General features: G+C 33.2%; 1 protein-coding gene across 3 annotated transcripts in view; it reads left to right on the forward strand.

Moving 5' to 3' along the window:
* The window catches only part of Epc2 (enhancer of polycomb homolog 2), an 88,942-nt gene that overhangs the window by 64,619 nt on the left and 2,373 nt on the right, over nucleotides 1-21,950 (forward strand). For 2 of the 3 annotated variants that reach the window (XM_015479160.2, XM_048812241.1), the window contains 8 exons: nucleotides 518-650; nucleotides 2,773-2,964; nucleotides 6,392-6,481; nucleotides 7,296-7,441; nucleotides 7,547-7,890; nucleotides 18,539-18,675; nucleotides 20,032-20,191; nucleotides 21,029-21,362. In XM_015479160.2, coding sequence (XP_015334646.1) covers nucleotides 518-650; nucleotides 2,773-2,964; nucleotides 6,392-6,481; nucleotides 7,296-7,441; nucleotides 7,547-7,890; nucleotides 18,539-18,675; nucleotides 20,032-20,191; nucleotides 21,029-21,362 — 1,536 coding nt within the window. The remainder of the gene's footprint in view (nucleotides 1-517; nucleotides 651-2,772; nucleotides 2,965-6,391; nucleotides 6,482-7,295; nucleotides 7,442-7,546; nucleotides 7,891-18,538; nucleotides 18,676-20,031; nucleotides 20,192-21,028; nucleotides 21,363-21,950) is intronic. The other variant, XM_048812242.1, reaches the window with a different exon arrangement.

Genomic DNA, 21,950 nt, shown 5'->3' on the forward strand with positions numbered 1-21,950 from the left:
GATTCTCTAATAAGCTTAATTTTTGGCAGAATAATTGAATTTTATTTAGAAAAGAATCTAGAGATCATTTTGTTCTCTATGTTCAAGTTTCTATTAAAATTTATTGGAAATGAATGTTTGATTTTGTTTTCTAACTAGGGAGACAAAATTTTTTGGTTCTGCTCTTTTGGAAATGTGTTCTCTGATATATTTTCTTGTGTAAATAAGTGGACTAAACTGAGCAAAATTTTATGTGATTCTTAAAATAAGCATTCTAAACTTTTCCTGGTTCTTTGATAATGCAGAGTGTATGAGAAATTAATCACGTGTACTTTAGGTATTTTTGTGTTTGTTTTTTGGTTTGTTGCATTTTTATTGAACCCCAATATGAGATCCTTTGTTTCTATGAGTTTTCTTTTTAAAAAAGAATCTTATTGTTAGTTCTATTTTGTTAGTTAATTGAAATGTCATGTTTTTACTTTAATGTTTTTATCGTTAAACTATGGAACATTTTCTAATATTTTGTTTCCTTTTCAAGATACCATTTGGGAGACTATGGAGGTGAGATCCTTAATGAAGTGAAAATCAGTAGATCAGAAAAAGAGTTGTATACCACTCCAGCAACTCTTCATAATGGAAATCATCACAAAGTCCAAGAATGTAAAACTAAGGTAAATATTCTCTGGGGAGAAATTATGTATGGAAATGATGATCAGATAACTATTCATTTCTGTAGTTGTCTACAGGATGTCTATAGGATGTCTACAGGATATCTATAGGATGGTTAAGGAAAGTCATTAACATCAATTTAGTTTTTACTCTTTGCCCAGCACTTTATACGAGTTTTTACATATATTTTTGGCCCATTAAACCTCACAACAATCCTTTGAAGTAGGGTTTACCTCTGCATGACTTGAGTTCAAGCCTCCCAAGTACATGGCTTTCCAACATACCGTCTTATTTCACTGGAGAATAAAGGTAATTATAGTCTAGTTATTGTCACTAGCCCCACCAAGTTCTGCATGATAGTGGCAGGCATTAAAATGTAAAATTGAAAGCTTTCTTCATTGAGATTATTGGGAGTTATTCTTGTCATCATTGTCATCATTGCCAAAATCTGCAGTTATCACTTTACCTACCTTGAATGACTTTAAAAGGTCCTCTAACATCTGGATCCAAATTTCCTCCTAATAAGAAAACTGTACTCAGTGATTATTTTATTCTTAAATTAAATAATTATATTTATGTAGTACTCATTGGTACATTAATTTTTTAATTGGGTTATATAAAAATTAATAAAACCTTCAATTTTAAGGAGTTTAAATTTAAATAAGGAGATCAACTTGACCTTATTCCAGCAAGATGTTAAAAGTGACTTAGAGTGTTTGTGGAAAATTCATCTTTTACAAATGTACACAGTCCTTGTTTTTCATGAGTTCATTCTTAAAGGTCAAGGAAGAATGTGGAGCATGAAGATTTCCTCCTTTATTCAACTCATGTCAATTCAAATACCAGGTTCTTATTAATCACAGGCATCTAGCCCGTCTACAGTTCCCTTTAAATTTTGCTTGTCTTACTAGCCGAAAAGTTATCAATGCCACAAATGTCATTTTGTAAGTTATTTTTCAAAATCCATTTTATATCAATCAGTGCTTTTCCTAGGTATGCAACTGTTAAGCATTAGAATATGAAAACTCTACCCCATAATTACTGATAGAATCAGCCTTTATTGTAAGCTGAATCTTATTTTAGATCTTCTCTAAGAATACTTGGCCCATTTAAATACTGATTTTACAGATATGGTTGCATCCATACTTTAAATTACCCCATTACACATAGTTAAATATTTACTTTGTCACACATCCCATCTTAAAATATCAAGAGTTTCTAGGAAGTTGGTGTTTACTTTTTCTAAATAGTTATACCCTTTATATAAAATAGTTTATATCTGTCTAAATACATAATCTGCCACTCAGGCAACATTTTCATTGTGTGCAGTTTTTACCCTAAACTAGTTTTGACATTTGGACTACATGAGGAAACATAGCTTTTTTAAAAATTTTACACTTTGATATTGTTTATAGTTTGGTGTCTGATAGTCATTTAAAATTTTTTAAAAGTGTTATGTACATTATTTTTATTAAAAGAAATGCCAGTATGTTAAAACATGTAGAAGCAGAGTTGCTCTGTGGAAGGGAGATGGGGGCTAGAAACTACCCCATCAATCAGTCCCTTTTCCAGATGGCCTCTCAGGTACCTCCCCAGAACCCTGGTGTACTTGAGAACCATTTGATTTTTGTTCAGTTGAAGCAATAATTACATATTCTAAAAAGTGAAGTTTTTTTTCTAGTTAATCTTGTTTTTCTCAAAAGATTACCATCTAAAGACATTTTTTAAATTAGAAATAATTGCATAAATAAATTAATGAACTCATAACCTCATTCAAATTATTTTTTAAATAAGTTGTTTTCCTCTTTAATATAGTGGATTTATATAAGAATTGCATTCAGATACCTTTTAAACATTGGATTGCATAATAGAGCAATATAAAATTACTAATAGCTTTACTAATACAAAAAGCAAACAAATATCATAGTTAGTTTTCATTATAATTTGCAGAAAGTAAATCATGTTTCAATTCATGATCACAAAGTAATTTTTGCATACTAAAAACAGTAAAATTATCTCATGGATAAAAATGTATCTTTTTCAAAGAGCAATATAATTTTTCATGATTTTATTCTAAAATGATTTTCATTTCTTCCTTTTGGGGGTAAATCATCATGTAAACAGCACCCTCATCATATATCTTTGAAAGAAGAGGCTTCTGATGTTGTTCGTCAAAAGAAGAAGTACCCAAAGAAGCCTAAAGCAGAGGCTTTGATAACGTCTCAGCAGCCCACTCCTGAGACATTGCCTGTGATCAATAAGAGTGACATTAAGCAATATGACTTTCACAGCTCAGATGAAGATGAATTTCCACAGGTGCTTGTTTTAAAACTATTTTAAAGACATTTCCTCTGACTCTTTTATATTGTTTTATATTTAAAATATAACTGACATTTTAAGATTTCTAATGCTTGCTTTGTTAACCTGTTACAGCATAAACTTTTTCTTCATTGTGTGTTTGTGTGGCCACTAAAATAGTACTTACTTTTATTTTCCATAAGTTCAACAGGATTTCTGTTGTGGAACATCAAAGTGGTTTTTAGTTTTTCCTTTTGTAAAAATTAACAAACTTATCTTTTGTATTCAAAGTGAATTTTCAAAAATGGAATTACTGATCCAAAGTGTATCAGTATTTTAAGACATTTAAACATAATCATGAGCTAGGGATATAGCTTAGTGATAGAGCACTTGCCTTGGCATGTGTGAGGCTAGGCTGTGAGTTTCATCCCCAGTATCACAAAAACAAATAAACATGATTGTAAATATTCAACTATGATAATTCCCTTTTTACCATATTCTACTAGCATTATATTTTATGATATTTAAGTTTTGCTAATTGCTGGGTAATAGCTATTTGATTCTAAAGATTTAGAACTGATTAAAGTAGTAACTTATGAAAATATATGTTTGGATATTGCAACAGCTTTATAGCAAAATATTTGCAATTACAATTTTTAATTTTATTTTCACAAGTGCTATTCTTAAAACAAGACATTTAGTTTACATATTAAAGGATTAGTTTTTTCAGAAAGTGAATTTGGTTTAGCACCTAGTTTAGCAGTACCCTCTCTTTTCCTTTCCTTTTTTTTTTCCCTATAGGTATATATGGTATAAAAAACTTGAAGAGAATTCTGTAACAGATACCTTGAATTCACTATCAGTTTTATCATATTGTAATAGTTTTGCTTATTTTCTTTAAAGGCAGTTTTGTAACATCACAAATATGTTTAGAAGCAAGACTATTTCTAAAACCCTTTATTACTGCAACCATTTAAAATTCAGATGTTTACATACAATGTAAAATGTGCTCCTTTTGGCTATTTTTATTTTTAGTCACTGCATAGTTCATATTTCATGTGATAGTAACAGATGCACATAGATGTGTTTAAATTTGTGTGTTCTTCAGAACCACTTAATGAAACGGGTCATACTTGTCAGAGGATAGTACAGTTAGGCTAAGGCAAAACTTTGAATAACCATGAGACATTGATTATATGACTATTTTGAAGGAGTGAAGGATTCAGTATCCTATCAAATAGTGGTTTTGCCAGATCTAGAAAATAGTGAAAAACTGTAAGCAGAGAATACAGTTATTAAAGAGAACTGCTAGAAGTTTGGCACCACTGGAGCACAAAACAACAGAAGAGGAGGAAAGGGATTAGAGGTATGATGCCTGCAGTAGTAGCCAAATGGCAGATGGCCTCTATCTACTTATATTATTGAGTATTTAAAAATTTAAGAAAATGACAAGGTTTGTTAAATATATGTAGAAGAGTATTATATCGATAGTGCAAATGAGAGCCTACAAATTTTTTTTTACATTCCTGTCCTATTAAGAAGGATGCCATAGGATAGTATGACCTTCTATAAGTTTTTTTCTCCTGTTGTGACACTCAGTCCATCCAGCCTAAGAGGTGGACTCACTCAGAATAAGTGAGTCCCCCTTACGGATTTTCATTTCAGCTTTATTTTTCTATAATGTTTATTCATATAATTTCCAAAGAAATTGCATTTTTGAAACCTTTAGACTTTTCTGAGTCCTAGTACTAGGTCTCAAACAACTCTCTGGTTTTTATTGGTATCCCTGCATTTCTAAAGAATAGTTACCTGTAATTAGATATCATTCACTGAGGCAGGTATTTAGAATGTAGCTGTTCTAAATTCAGGATTTTTATTGCTAAAAATAGTGTTACGGTGATCTTTGTCCAATAAACAAGTAAAAGAGGAATAAGGAATGTGAAGAAAACAAACATTTTAACCAGACTTACCCAAATGATGTACAGAAGGGCGGAAGAAAAAACCCAGTTTCTTCTGACTGTGCTTCTGGTTCTTTTAATATCAGCTCTTTCTTCCTATGTCATAGCTTTCCCACATATACTGGAATCTACTCTGGAGAATGATAGGAGAAAAGAGATAATATACTGTAGGCCTATAATTTCTAAGATTTTAATTGCAAACTTTCTGTGTGTATCTTAGATCGATGATTTGCAAAGAAACCAAACTGTAAAATTTATACTTTAAATTTCCTCTCAAATTTCACCTTTGGAACTTGGTTCCCTAGGAAAAAGAATCAGCTTCAGCTCACTGTTTTTGTATCTTCCCCGTAGGGTTATTGGAGGTATATTGGAACCTCAAACAAATACCTTTCTCCCCTGGATGACTCTGCTAAGTGGTAATTTGGTAATTACCACAGTTTGGAAATAATGTGGAAAGAATATTTTTCTTCTCAAAATAGGGAAAGAGGGATTTGTGAGGTTCAAAATGTGCAAGTAAATATGATTGAGCTAGCATTTGTCAGAAAAAGTGGGACCCTGCCAAGTGAAATTGTGAGACAACTGAAACTTAAGTACCAAAACTTTTGTTGTTTTTGTTGTTGTTATTGTTGTTGTTGTTTAACTGTTATGGAGGAAATTTATCTAAAACATTTCTTTGATGTGTTTGAATATATTTATATATCATTTAATCTGTTTTTATGACATAAGTATGCTATAATGTATCTGTGCTGCCCTAGAGATCACACTGTTTGGCCTGATGTCACATGGCCCCAGACAGAATGCTTTTCAATGTGACAGCCTTTTGAAAGACTATTATTTTCCTTTAGGATTGACCATTTCTCTGCAACCAGTCTGCTTACCTTTAACAAATCTTCTTTCTTCTAATTTTCTATTTCTGTACTGTTGAGTTTTAAAAGTAATTTTTTTAAAAATGCGGGGAGATATTTTTAAAAAACAAACAACAACCAAAAAAAACTCCTTTTGAGCAAAATCTGTTACCTTTATTGTGTTTTTTTGTTGTTGTTGTTTTTTGTTTTTGCCTGTTCATAAGTGTTTCTAGTTTTTGGCTTTATTACAGAGAGAAATTATTGGATAAAAAGAATACCTATTTATATGTGAAGCATAACTGTCATCATTAAGTATTTATGGCCACATATACTATTTGTAAAATATAAATGGGATACAGAAGAACTCTACTAATTGTTTTTAAGTTTATAACATAACACTTCATGCTAATAAGCAGTTCAACAATATCATGTATACTTACTGCAAGAACTGATTTATTAAAAATTAGAATTTTTAATCATAGAACATATTTACTAATCATTAAATGTTTGGGGGAATTTATTGCCCACTAGATGTAATATAGGAGTGATTTGCTGTTGGTGATCAGATTTTAATTTTAGGTCATTGCACTTATTGATTTATTGACTTTAAATAACTCCTAAATGGATACCTCTTTTGTTCAGGTACCATCCCCAGTATCAGAACCCGAAGAAGAAAATGATCCTGATGGTCCCTGTGCTTTCAGAAGACGGGCAGGATGCCAGTATTATGCTGTAAGAACTTTATTTTTTGTGATATTTTTATAAACTGGAATTAACAGATAAGTCATGTCAGGGTGACTTAGGCTTGATCTAAAAATGGGAAGTGCATTAGTGGCTTTTATTTAACATTCCCTATGTGAACACCAGTAAAAGATGTTAAAAGATATTGAGTCCTTTCAAAAGGTTTCAGAATTCTTTGCTTGGAAATTGAAAATTCCTCATATTTTAGAAATCCAGTTTTGCTCTGGGCTGTAACTATAGCTTTAGCATTTGTTAGCCCCAGAATCTCCTAAGTTGGTTCTGGAACCTTTGATGACTGCTGAGTATTTATGGAAATTTATTGTGCTGCAAGTCTATCTTGTGCATGCATAAACTTGGAATTCTCTTTGTGCTGTTGTCAAGTTTTGGTGCAGCATTACATCAAGGAGTGGCTCTGACTCCCTAGTGCTAAGGTTTTCTCATGAAGTATAACTATAGAGTTAAGAGGATGGTTTTGACTTTCTTACATGGATTGTAGAGACCATTTATCTAATTGCATTATGGTAAGCACACACTGACAACTTTTCCAGGGTATGTGTATTTAATGTAGGAGTATGAAGATTTATTTACAGGTTATAGTGATGAGAGAAGGGGGAAATATGAAAGGGGACAAAAGTGGTAAGACAGAAAAATAAAATATGAAGGTAATGAGAAGGCAAAGAAATGGGCTGTATGTTTCTTCAAAGAGGAGGCTTAAGCTTGACCCATGAATGCTTGAAATACAGTTTTAACTTTTTTACTTTTTGTAACTACTCCATAAGTTATCTTTTTTTTTTTTTTCCTTCAGCCTCGTTTGGACCAAGCTGACCATACATGTGAGAATTCAGAATTGGCAGATTTGGATAAGTTGAGGTATAGGCATTGCCTTACAACACTTACAGTCCCAAGAAGATGTATAGGATTTGCAAGGAGGCGAATTGGCAGAGGTGGAAGGTAAACTGTTTGTTTTGATTGGTTTTTGTTTACCAGCTAGAAGGGAAGGTATAAAGAAACTGTTAAGTTCATCCAGTTAATACTTGGTTTTATGTTGCTTTTCAGAGTCATAATGGACCGAATATCCACAGAACATGACCCAGTCCTGAAACAGATAGACCCTGAAATGCTGAATAGTTTTTCAAGCTCTTCCCAGACTATAGACTTTTCTTCTAATTTCTCTCGGACCAATGCTTCCAGTAAACCTTGTGAAAATAGACTGTCCCTTTCTGAAATATTAAGCAATATCAGATCTTGTCGACTACAGTGTTTCCAGCCAAGGCTACTAAATTTACAGGACAGTGATAGTGAAGAATGTACCTCAAGAAAACCAGGGCAGACTGTGAACAATAAAAGAGTTTCTGCAGCATCTGTAGCTTTATTGAACACCAGCAAGAATGGCATATCAGGTAAGCTGTCACTGTGTTTAGAGTATATCCTGATGCTCTTTCTCCTTAATTTTCATTATCTACTAAATAGACTCAATACCTTTTAGAGGTTTATTTTCCTAATACCACTCAGGAAAGAAATTTTATCTTAACCTAGTACATTTTTTTTTCCCAACCTAAGTAACAAAATTCTACTTCAGGTGGTTCACATTTTAACCAAAATGTCCTAACTAGTATCTATAAAACCACTGACATGTGTTTGGAATGTGAATGTCTGATATGATAAAAGTGTAGGTAGAATGTGTAGAGTTCTCTGTGGGCAGACTACTGTTTACAAGCTGCCACCAAATCATCATAGCACAATATTCTCTGGTTCTTGTGCTACAAAAAAATTTCATTTTTGTGTATTCTTTGCTGAAATGAAAGCATTGCTTCTTGAGAGTACCATTGAATTTTTTCTTTCTGAAAAATGATGTTTTTTTAGGAGATTCTCTATGAATAGTTTAGATTTTGTCTGGTAGCTCACCCTCTCCCATTGAGATCAGAAAAAGTATTTTTTACTTTAAAAAGACATTAAAATCAGTTTAGTATTTTTATGACATGTAAATTGTAAGTAATGTATAATGTTAGAAAAAACTAAGCTGTAATTTTAATTTGTTCTGTGGATAGTCCTTATCACATTTATACAAATGTGTATAATTTATAAATATCCTTATAATGTATTCATTGTAAATAATACATGGTATCCAGAAGAGAAAAATAGATGTGACTTGACTTATACTTTGGATAGCCTTTCTTTCTGTAAAGCATATGTATTTTTAAATTGTTTCCTGGATGGTGCATTTTAGGATTCGGAATTATTATATTAAATTTACTTAAAGTAATATGAAATCATTTTAGCTTGAAATTTGGTGTCTATAGTAATCAGTCTTTTTAATTACTGAACTGCCTATTTTTCAAGTTGATGTAGGCATTTATTTGTTTAAAAGTTGTAATAGAAAATTTGGTGCTTTGAATGATTGGAAATTGGCATATAATTTTCCAAATGTTTTGGTTAACTTTCTCCTAAATGAACTTAAGTAAGGAAAATGGCATCCCATTATATAAATTTCATGAGTCTGTGAACTCTCTTGAGCTTTTGAAACTGAAGTGGATAAATACCTAATATGATTTGGGGTCACAGTATTCTTAAAAATCTAAAGATAGTAAGAAACTGACAAATAATTAGATTAAATCTTTTATTTATTTTTTTTTAGCTAGCTACCTTATTTAACTAAACAGAAATTCCTGTATTAAACATTATTCAGAATAATTTTGCCAAATGGGAATTTAAAAATAGATATAGGCATTTATCATTACATTTGATCATAGAATGAATTTTTTCTTTACCAATTTATACCATAAAAATTATTTGTGTGTATTTTTTCTCCAGCTAAGCAGGGCCAAATATTTACAGCTTTCTACTATATTTTCCAGATAAACTCTGGATTTAACTTGACTTTTTTTGTAGAAAATGTATATATGTTGTATATGTTATTGTATCATCAATACATTTTTGTATACAATTGAAAAGCTATAGTAAAAAATTTTAAGTTCCCATTTGTACCAGCTATATTCATTATATAGTTTTATCACTTCTGGTTAGATGGCCTTAAATGAATTTAAAGACTGATATAAATTCCCTCTCCTACCTGAAGAGATAGTAAGGTGAGAGTTTGGGGAAAGTTGCAATTTTACTTGATTATGTATTGATCTGAAATACAACTTAATGTAACTTAAATGGTCCCAAATAATCAGCTCTATAATTCTATTACACTATCATATATCAGCATAAATAAAATCATTTAAAATACTATCTTTAACCATACATGCATGTCTCAGGGAATGTAAATCACAAGTGTACAATATTAACATCATAATCAATAAAGGGGTTTGTTTGTTTGGTCTGGTTTTGTTTTTTTGTTTGTTTGTTTGTTTTGGGTTTTTTGGGGGAGGTAGTTTCTTTGTTTTGTTTTGTATTTTTCTGCCTTTCCCTTACCATCAAGGGGAAAAAAGTAGTCTTTTTATTCTGTGTCCTTTTTCCTGTATTTTTAAATACCCCTGCCATAATACCATTTCATGCTTCCTTAAAAGACTTAAAGGCCTAAACAACAATTTAGGTATATTAGAAGCCAATATTTTAAAATCAGATCTTTCATATTTAAACATTTGTAAGTAGAGCAAATTGATTGTTTGCCTCTCTACTGACTATTACTCATTAGTCCTTGAGGCCAGTAGGCATTTTGTTTTTAATGACTTTCTTTTGTTTAATATTAAAATATTATGGCCAGGTGCAGTGGCACACACCTATCTGTAATCCCAGGGGCTCAGGAGGCTGAGGCAGGAGGATCATGAGTTCAAAACCAGCCTCAGCAATGATGAAGCACTAAGCAACTCAGTGAGACCCTGTATCTAAATAAAATACAAAATAGGGCTGGGGATGTGGCTCAGTGGTTGAGTGTCCCTGAGTTCAATTCCCAGAGCTCCCAAAATATATAATGTATGGGGACTTGGGATTATAGCTCAGTGTGTGAGGCAATTAGGCACAGGACTGTAAATACCTAATGCCAAAAGTCTCTATATGCCATTTTTGTATATAATTAAAAAGCTGTAGTAATTTTAAGTTCCCATTTGTACCAATTATATTCATTACATAGTTTTATCACTCTGTTTAGACGGTCTTAAATGAATTTAACTATAGTTCAGTAAAGACTGATATAAATTTCCTCTCCTACCTGAAGAGATAGTAAGGGGAGAGTTTGGGGAAAGTTGCATTTTTACTTTGATGGGCATGCACAAAAGAATGGACTCTTCATGAATTTTGGTTTCTTTTATTCTGTATGTCTTTTGCTCGTTCTTAGTGAGCATAGTGGTCATGAGAACATTTTTTTAAGAATAGTAAGATTGACATGGGACCATATTTTTACCTTTGCAGAATATCAGTGAACTGAACAAATTATTAGTATTGAATTTTCTTTCACACCTGGGAAATCTCAGCACCTAAAGAGCTTAATCAGAAATAGAAATCTAATGCCTGTAGAAAGTGTTTATTTATATCACAAGTTCCTCAGTTCTTAAGGAAACAGAGAGAGGAAAAAAAAAAGAAAACTGTGTCTTACATGAACCAGAGGGTTATTGGCAAAATATGTTATTAATAACCATGGCAAATATGTTAATTTATAATTCCTGTGTTCAGAATATATTGTTCATTAATTTTATATTCTTAAAACTAAATTTGTATTCTAGTGATATAAAGAACTAAAGACTTCATTTCAAATCAAAGTGTGTGTTTTGTTAAGTATTAAGTAAAATAAAGATGTGCTATCTTAATTGAAAAACTCTTCTCAATAAAAACAGGATAGCCAGGCATGGTGGTGCATACCTATAATCCCACCAACTCCAGAGGCTGAGGCAGAAGGATCACAAGTTCGAAGCCAGCCCCAGCAACTTAGTGAGGCCCCTAAGCAACTAATGAGACTGTCTCAAAAGAAAAAAATTAAAAAGGGATTGCTGGGCATTGTGGTGCACACCTATAATCCCAGCAGCTCAGGAGGCTAAAGCAGGAGTATCACAAGTTCAAGACCAGCCTCAGCAAATTTAGTGAGGCCCTCAGCAACTTAGTGAGACCCTGTTTCAAAGTAAAACATAAAGATGTGTGGATATGTCTCTGTGGTTAAATGATTTGTGGTTCAATTCCTCGGTACAAAAATAAAAATACATACATGCACGCACACACACACACAAACATATGGGTTAGGGCTCAATAGTTTAGCACCCCTAGGTTCAAATTCTGGTACAAAAAGTAAAAATAAAATAGGATATATATATAGAGAGATTGTGCTCAACATAGCAAGTGAATAGCCAAGGAAAATTATTTCTTACATAATATTTTAGGATCTTTTACATACAAAGCACTGTGTTAAGGTTTTAAAGTTGCAGAGTTTAAAAAAAAATCAATACTTCTTACCTGCAAGGACAGCACATGATAAATAATATATTCTTTATATAAATACAGGATAACATTTTTTGTCAGTTGAAAATGCAGCATTATTTGAGATGGTATTCTTAAGTTGAAAACCCAAGAAAAGTTATTTCATATCTAAAAGTGTTTTCCTTGTTCAGGCTTGAAAGACCATCTTAATTTACATTTAACCATGGTTTTCGTAAATTCAGAGTTGCAAGTTACCACATCTTTCTCTTCCCACCTGTGTTAACACAGTAATCCTTTTGGCTAGTTCCTGATACCTTAATATTGCGAGTTTATAAATTCATTAATAGTTTGTACATTTCCAAGAAGAATTCCTGATTTTTAATTTAATTTTGTTTCTCTTCTCATTTTTTCTTAAATTGCCATGAAATATTTATAAGTGTAAAAGTTTTAAGATGAGTAAGACTGTTAGCACTACTAAGATACTCAAAAGGATTTATCATTTTTATTAAGCTTGCTTCTGAAGGTGAGAAAAGGATTTAAACGTAAGGGATTAAAGAGTTTGACCATTAAGTGAATAATGATGACATTTTAATTGTAACTATTTAGGTTGGGTATCAGCAGCTTAAATGGATCTTTAATCCATTTTCATTATCCTCACACCCATTTGTTCCTCATTCCCCTACCTCCCTTATGTTTTTACTCCCTGCCCTTAGAATTTGTTAGTTTGCGTATAACTAAAAGACTTTATAGAATATATGTAGCCCTGGAAAGCTTATATCAACTCTCCTGGATTACATTTGTCCTTGGAGTAACACCAGCGGTTTATGTGAACCTGACTCCCTATTGTAACCTGGAAGATTTGAAATAGAATCTCCCTCTCTCCCCAACCCTCATCCAGTCCCATACCTGTCCTTCAAAACAAAAAAGCTTACATGCTGTTAACATTGCTTTAATAAAGCATGTGTTAAAACATATAGCAAAGACCTATGTAATAGATCTATGTGATAGATGAAAAATGCTGAATAATATATTCATTTTGACTTCTAGGGTAATGATGTCCATCTCATTCCACCATCCTTAAATGATTTTCACTACCATATTAGGTATTATTCATTAAGATGTGAAAACTTGGTCTAAGCCAGTATTTGAAAAATTCATAGCTTCCCAAGAATACATCATCTTAGCCCAGTTTGAGAAAAACTGTGTTGAAAGTTAAAAGGATTATGAAAAACAAAGGCAGGCATGCATTCTTGGGAAACACAAAAATCACAAGTTTGTACTTTGATGAGATGATCATCCAGGAGACCCAAAATGTGTTTCTGTTCAATTTTTCTTGTTAGTTTATCAGTGAAACAGTAATACAAAGTTAGCAACTACTTGTAAAGGTTTCACATAAACTCAGGAATATCTCTGTGATCCCAAGCTCAAGAAATAGTGATCTAAAACTTTGTAATGATGTTAATGTAAAATCTGTGAAGGTACTCAAGAATATGTTTTTCATGGATCACTGTCAGAAAATAGGAGGAAAAGCTGATAAGAGGTCAGCCTAAGCCAAGCACCATGTAAGAATCACAAACCTAAAAGGTAAAGGATAAAACGAACAATTCCTAGGACATTTGAAAACAATAAACATCCCAAAAATAATACAGATATTCCAAGGAAAGGTACATGGAATAAAAGCAGACTGTTAAATCCAAGATGAGTAATGGTTCAGATTACATAGAAGATAGCCAGAAAGGTTATGGGCTTTCATGGAAGATAGATTGTAGGTTATATATAATGAGATCTGGACATGCAAGAATTTACTTACGTATGGAATGACATATTTGTGTATATAAAGGGTGAAATTCTGTAACAGGTATACTGATCTGCCAGAATGTGTTACCCAGGAAGATTTATAAAACTTCATACTTAGGGAAAGAATACTTCCTTACTGTCTGTCTAGAGTTGTGAGGTAATTGTCACATTAACGAAACAGATTTTTGGGTTACTTTTTTTTTTTTTAACTGTAGTTGGACACAATACCTTTATTTTATTTATTTTTATGTGGTACTGAGGATCGAACTCAGGGCCTCGCATGTGCTAGGCGAGCACTCTACCACTGAGCCACAACCCCAACCCAGGTTTATGGTTACTTTTAAACTGATAGGACTTTGAAGTATGAAGTGAATTTCCTTTCAAGCTAGCAACTTTTTTTTTCATTACAGCTTAATACTTATTCATAGTAGTTGGTCCATTCCAACAAACTCATACATGCATGGAAATCTATTTCAGTTTATGATCCTCCTCTTTTCCTTCTCGCGCCTTCTCTCCCATTCTCTTCCTTCTTCTAGACTTCCTCTCGATCATCTATTAATTTATATTTGATTGCTATCCTATTTTCCCTTTCCTTTATTTTACTCTTAACTTCCGTGAATGAGAGAAAACATTCGACCTTTGAGTTTCTGAGTTTTGCTAATTTCACTTAGCATGATAATCTTCATTTCCATCCATTTACTGACAAATACCATAACTTCATTATTTTTTATAGCTTAGTAGAACAGTGTGTGTGTGCGTGTTTGTGTGTGTGTATCATAATTTCTTAATTAATTCATCTAGTGATGGGCATCTGGGTTCCATAATTTAGGTATCATGAATTATGCTCTATAAACATTGAGGTGGCTGTATCACTTTAGTATGCTGATTTTAGATATTTGGGGAGAATGCCAAGGAGTGAAATAGCTGGGTCATATGGTGGTTTCATTCCTAATATTTTGAGAAATCCTCCATACTGTTTTCCAGAGTGGTTTTAACTAGTCTGCAATCCCACCAATGTATAAGAATACCTTTTCCCCCACAACCTCATCATATGCTAGCAACTTTAAAGATGAACTAGGGAGAGGAGACACCATAGCCCACGCCAGTAATCCCAGCCACTTGAACAGTTAAGGCAGGAGGACCTCAAGTTCAAGGCCAGCCTAAGCAACTTATCGAGACTCTGTATCAAATTTTTTGAAAAGGGCTGGGGATGTAGTTCAATGGTAGAACCACCCCTAGGTTTAATCCCCAGAATAGGGGAAAAACAAAAACAAAACATTCCTACTTCCACTTTGTGCCACCACTACCCCACCCCAAGCTGGCTCCCTACCATGTATTTCAGTCCTAAACAGATTTAGTCACTATAACTGTGACTTCTTCCTGATGTATTTTAATGTGTGCCTCTTGATGCCTTAAAGTCAGTTATGGAAGTGTTTATTTTAGTTTTGAAAGTGTTCTAATAACTTAAGAAAGGAAAAATAATAAGTAGAGAAAATGCTTCCAAATTTTTACCATTTATCTACCATGGTGTAAATGAACCCTGAGAGCCACGATTCAATATTGTGTCTGTGCCATTAAAACCATATATTTCTTAACTACTTCCCTTTACCCTCAAAATGATAAAGGAGAGTTAGAAAGGGTGTTTTGTCTGTATTCCAGTTTTGTATCATGATTACTCTTTGCTGTTTTTACTATTTTGTCCTAGTACTACTTTGTTTAAATACTGAATTTTTGAGGTAATACTAAAGAGAAGATTTTAGATGAAGACCATCAGCTTGTTTCAAATATAAAATACCTTAACAGTAAAGAACAATATCAAGAAAGGATATAACATACTGAGTTTGGGGGAAGGGGAGAAGAGGGAAAAAATTAATGTAACTTTAAAGCATATCCATATTATAGGATGATATTAAGTTTTTAATCAGTAATTCTCAACTTAAAAATGAGATCAGGAACGAGATTTTTGGTATCACAGTCAGCCGAAATTTTAAAAAGCTGAGAAACACCATTAATTTGAATAATTTGGACTGAGACATGGTTGGAATTTTATGAGTTCCTATAAGTAGAAAAAGAGTGGAGTTTCTGAGCAAATGAATAGACTCACCAACACAAGACAGTAAATGCAGACGTCTAAAAAAGTAGGTAATTTTATCACCATCCTTTTTAATATATACATAATGATCATCTGTTTACAAAAGCAAGTAGGACCCCTGTAGTTGGCAATGCTGTGTTAGCTGTGGACTACCAACCCAAAAGTAATACTTTTTTAAAGTCTGTTTTTATTAGAGCTTTATAGTTATACGTAGTAGTTGGGATCATACAACAAACTTACACATGCATCTAAAAGTAATACCTTTCATTTTTTTAAATGGCAGTTTATTCTTTTCACTAATTTAGATATTTATGTATCTTATAAGAAACGCTTGGGACCAGAAGTATCTCAGATTTCTGAGTTTTTCAAATTTAAAATAGTTGTGTAGCCTTTACTATTTGAGCATCACAAAATCTGAAATCCAAAATTTTCCAAAATCCCAAATTCATTGAGTATTGTACATTCAGAAAATTTTGGTCTTGGCAGCATTTTAGATTAGGAATAGTCAACCTATACTTTATTCTGAATTAGTTAAGATTTTACCAGCTCTCTTATAAGATTTTGGAAAAGGAGTCTTATTTACATTTCTATTTTGAAATAGCCATAAAAAGTATTTTCTCCTTATTTGGTTTATTCCTCAGACTTAACCACTTTGAATCTCCTTTTCACCACACCACTAAGCTCAGCTCTGGACAATCAATACTGGATTTAAGGACTGCTAATACCAGATTCCAAGTTTACTTCTTTTGAAATGGTCCGCTCTTATTGTACATATAAGACTTACAGATTTATTTGGGTTTGAGATTTTCCTCTCTGACTTTGTATCTAATAAGCTGTTTTTCATCTCTTTCTCCAAGGTTTTCAAACAGCTGGAAATTCATGAATACTTCACATTTTCATTTGATTTTGAAGATTGTAACTTTAGAATTAAATTTTTTTTTCATTTAAAAATAGAACACTTGCAGTGAATTTAACATATCCAAAGAAAGATATTTGATTTTGTTGGTAATTCAGTAAAATAATTAATATGTACTTCAAAAAATACAGGTAATGTTAAGATTTTCGAGTGAGCAGTAAATAGCTCCAGATTTTTTAATTGCTATCTGTTTTTCCCCCTAGTATGATTCAATACAAATTTTAATGATAATGTTGTAGAACAGAAATGAAAGTTTTTCTAAAGCTTTGTTTATCTCTGGGGCTTTTTGTAGGAGTAGGCTTTAAATTTCTCATTTGTGATGCTCTTAAGCAGGAACATTGTGGGGGTAGAGTCATGTAACCTGGGTTCAGGGTGAATCCTAGTCATATTGATTAACTAACACAAAAGGTGACTCATACAGTTGGCATTTCTTTATGTGTATCTTTTCTTCCCAACTACACTGCAGAACTTTATAGTAGTGACCCTCTTCTTAATTTGTTTTGCCCTGTATTCACTGTAACTCATAGTGACGCACTCTCCAGCATAATAGATATATTTACTTGTGGCTTCAGTGAAATAAGAGAGCAGAAAGAAAGCTATAATGAAAAGTAGAGTGTGTCTGTAATCCCAGCTTCTCAATAGTCTGAGGCATGAGGATCACAAGTTTGAGGCTAACCTGGGCAATTTAGTAAGACCCAAAATGGACTGGGATCTAGCTCAGTGATAGAATACCCCTGGGTTCAATCTCTTGCCGCCCCCTCCCTAAAAGGGGGGTGAGTAGAGCAAAAATGGCCCTTAGATTATATGTATTCTTATGGGATTTAATGTTTCATTACTCTAAAAATTCAGTAACCTCTGTGGAAAGTAGCTTTTGTGTCCTCTAAATCAGTTTATCAGTGATCTACTTAAATATCAGTGAATGAAATTTTGTTTACATTTCTTTGAGGAAAATGATTCTTAATTTAACTTGATTGATTATTTATTTATTTATTTATTTATTTATTTATTTATTTATTTATTGTGTTGGTGCCAGGGATTGAGTCCAGGGGCACTTAACCACCCCAGCACTTTTTAATTTTTTTGAGACAGGGTCTCAATAAGTTGCTAAGGGTCTAAGTTGCTTAGGCTGGCTTTGAACTTGTAGTCTTCTGCCTCAACTTCCTGAGCTGCTGGGATTACAGGTGTGTGCCACTGTCCCCAGCTTAGTTGATCTTTTAATCAACTAAGAAAATAATATGTTTTTATATTAGACCCAATTTTAACACACTTGGCCGCAGTATGCTTGATTATATCTGAGAATACAATTGTATCTTTAATTTTCTCGAAAACTCTTTATTTCTAGCTCCTATTTTTATAGGTAGGACTTATTTTAAGTATTGAACTGCTGGCTTAAATATAGCCAATAGTTATGTTAGATGAACATCTATTTTTCTAATTTGTAACTAAAGAAAGGTATTTTCACTTCAATGTCATATGACATTGAAGTAAAAATTAGTCTTGCAGGTGATCTTGCTTTCTTACTATAAGGCTATAATTTAGTCATCGTCATTATTTACATTAACAAATTGAAATTTTTCTCATTACATGGTCACCATAATAGGGAGAATTAAAATTAATAGTAAATGCCCTAAGTCTGAATAAATGGTAAAATCCTCATGTAAGAACTGTTATTCAACAAAAACTATGCCTAGAAATCTTTTTTAGCATTTTGATATTAGGAGATCATGGATTTAAGCATATGCCTTACTTGATGAAAGATTTGTCATTTTTATTGGGTTCCTTGACTTATGTGTATTATGATTTGATTCCTCTTCATCTTAATTGTGGAATAAGTTTGCATTGTATTCTATTTGTATTAAGTATATATTTAAAACACATATTTATCCTTTATCAGTAACAGGGGGCATCACAGAAGAGCAGTTTCAGACACATCAACAGCAATTAGTTCAAATGCAAAGACAGCAACTTGCTCAGCTTCAGCAGAAACAGCAATCTCAGCATTCCTCGCAACAGACACATCCAAAAGCACAGGTAAGCCCGTCTTTTAATCACAGTTGTCCCTTTCTTTTTCTTTTGTGATTTTGTTGTTTTGTTTAGTTAGGTCACAGAAAATAACTGATTTTGCCACTCTTGATTTTGAGAATTTCTTTTTAATTTACATAATATTAAGTGAGTAGTTATAAGCTAATCTCTGAATATTTTGAGAAAAGTACTGGAGCCCAAATATGGTATTTTTAATTTAGGAAACAAATAACTTTTTATTGGAAGGGTTATTGAGAATTTATAAAAGTAATTATGTGTTCTTAAAACTATCATCCCCATTCTTGATTTTATAACATTTTTGATCCTTTCTAAACTATGTGTTTAAGTGCTATGTGGCTGTGCCTCATGAAGCTAGAGGTAATTCTCTTTGAAATGTGCAGTAAATCTAAGCAGCATAGCCCCTTGCCTCTGAATAATGTTTCTCTGTAGCAAAAAAATTGCTTCTAGGGAAAGTTGTTCATAAGACACTGTTAAATAAAGACACTAGGGATGAGAATAAAAATACTTTATGAAAACTGTAGGAACCAACCCTGCCAATACCTAGATATATGAGCCTTGTAAGATTTACTGTGGACTTCTGGCCTCCAGAGCTATGTGGGAATAAGTGTCTGTTGTTTAAGCTTTTAAAAACAAAACCAAGCCAGGCTGTAATCCCACTTATAATCCTACCTCTAATTCCAGCTACAGTGGAGGCTGCAGCAGGAGGATCACAAGTTCAAGGCCAGTCTCAACAGCTTAGCAATACCTTGTCTGAATCAATCAATCAGTCAATCATAAAATGGACTGGTGGTATGGCTCAGTGGTAAAACACTCAGGGATCAGTCCCCAATGCTGCCAAAAATATACATACACACATATTTATATCTCAAGTTGAGCCTCCTGAAAAGAATAAACCTTGCATTTTTTAGGTCTTAAATTGTATTGCTCCATAATTATACAAGTACTCAATTTGGTTATGTTCTGCAAACTCTAAGGCCAGCATCTGCCCATAGTGGTTCAGCTTATTCTCAAACAGTCAGTACATTGACCTTAAAGATCCTGAGTCAAACACCATGGAATTCTCAGTGTCCCTGGGCCCCATCAATGCTCTTGTGACATCTAGATAGGTCTGGACGTGGCTTTACAGACTATTGCTATTGGCTTTAGTAACAGTTGTAAGTTTTATACAGAATCAGGGAGTGGCCATTTAACTTCCCTTCAACTGTGAAGTCCTGGATCTCTTAATCTAAACAATTGTGACTATTGAAGATTAGAAAGGCAACAGTCTCTAGGGTTTACTCCATTCCTTAATGTTCATGAAATCACATCTAAGAAACTGAGAATTTGACTTTGTCTGTTTTATAGGGCTCAAGCACCTCTGACTGCATGTCTAAAACACTCGACTCAGCCAGCGCCCACTTTGCTGCATCTGCAGTGGTCAGTGCACCTGTTCCAGGTCGAAGTGAGGTAGTCAAGGAACAGAACACAGGCCACAGCAACATAAATGGTGTCGTCCAGCCTTCAGGTACAGCTGGGGTTTCACTTGAAGTTATATAGCTCATGAAAAACTTGAGTTTGGTTTTATTTCTTATCTCCAAAGGAAAAATGTATATGAGAAGTCAATCATTACTCTTCAGAATTTCTGTGGAAAGATACGGGGAATAGCTGGGTATTTTCTAGAATTCACATAGTGTCACTCCCTGTTTCCTCCTATATGCTGGCTCCCTAGCTGTGTACACTATCCTTCCTGGTTTCATTCCTAGACTGTTAGTTGCTTCGTATTTTAGTATATCCATTGAACTAATTACTGACCATCACCATTGAGTCATCCACATGTAGATTAAAGAGTGAGATATAAGCAAGGCAGTCTGATAAATAAGCTTTAAATCAGATTTACCTTTCCATCCAGCATACTCATGGGAGATTTTCTTTGACACCTCCTCCTGAAATGCAGTACTGTGAAACCCTGTGTGCTTTTTACTATCCTGAGTCCTCAAAGACAACCTTCACTTCTTTCTTAGACTTTTGGCTTTTCCATTTGTTTTACATATACCCATGATCCTGTTGACCATCTATCTTATTGTACTTGCCTTCAAAGTCACCACATATAGAGGCAGCAGAATGCAAAGCCTCTTTATGCAGACCAGTAAGCAAGAGGGTGTGCTTTGGGTTATATCAGATGAGTATATTGTACTTAATGATAAGCAGCTCTCTTTGGAGAGTGTTATGTGAAAAGTTTTAACTTGGTATTTAATTAGATGTAAATGTTTGCATTAATTTTTACTATTAAACTTCTAATTTTTAAAGTGTTTTATTAATGTCCCATTACACTAATTGAGTGGTTTTTCTTTTTATCTTTCAGGAACCTCTAAAACATTATACTCCACCAATATGGCTTTATCATCCAGCCCAGGGATTTCAGCTGTACAACTTGTAAGGACAGTTGGCCACACTACTACAAACCACTTAATCCCAGCATTGTGCACAAGCAGTCCTCAAACACTTCCCATGAACAATTCCTGCCTGACAAATGCAGTGCACCTCAATAATGTCAGTGTTGTTTCTCCAGTCAATGTGCATATCAATACACGGACTTCAGCACCATCGCCAACAGCCTTAAAACTTGCCACAGTTGCTGCCAGTATGGACAGAGTGCCAAAGGTTACTCCCAGTAGTGCCATCAGCAGCATAGCAAGGTGTGTGTGTATTCTCTCTCTGCTGGCTATTTGTGGGAGGAGAAAGACTTTTTTTTAACTGTTCTAGCAATGGGTGTCTAAGAGACTTGCTTTTCATCATCTTAAGGATCTGCTTAGCATAAGGCTCTGTGACTTAGGTTATTTGTTTGAGGTTTCTATTAGGATGCTTAAATGTCAACCAGAATTGTAAAAGGAAAAAAAGAAAAAGGAGAAAATGTCAAATTGGCAAATAACATCACTATTTTTTAGAAGCTTCATTTACTTTTTTTGTTGTTTAGACAGTCTGGAAGATTAGAGTTGTTATTATTAATTCCATACCAGAATTTCAGTTTCAAATCACAATTTATGTGTTTTTAGCATTTTATAAAAAGAAATTTGATATATATGTTAAAATTGAGACTATTCCAGGAGTAATTAAATCTGTAATAATGTATTTAGAGTAAGTTTTTATATTTTTTTAATCACACTAATGCAGAGAAGACAGTAAATCAGAAAAAACTGATTTGCATGTATTAATAAGTACATGACCTTAAGCCTATAAAATTAAACTCTAATTGGAGGTGATTTAAATAATGTTGTACTCCCATT

Source organism: Marmota marmota, unplaced genomic scaffold (assembly GCF_001458135.2).
Source record: "Marmota marmota marmota unplaced genomic scaffold, marMar, whole genome shotgun sequence".
NCBI lineage: Eukaryota > Metazoa > Chordata > Mammalia > Rodentia > Sciuridae > Marmota > Marmota marmota.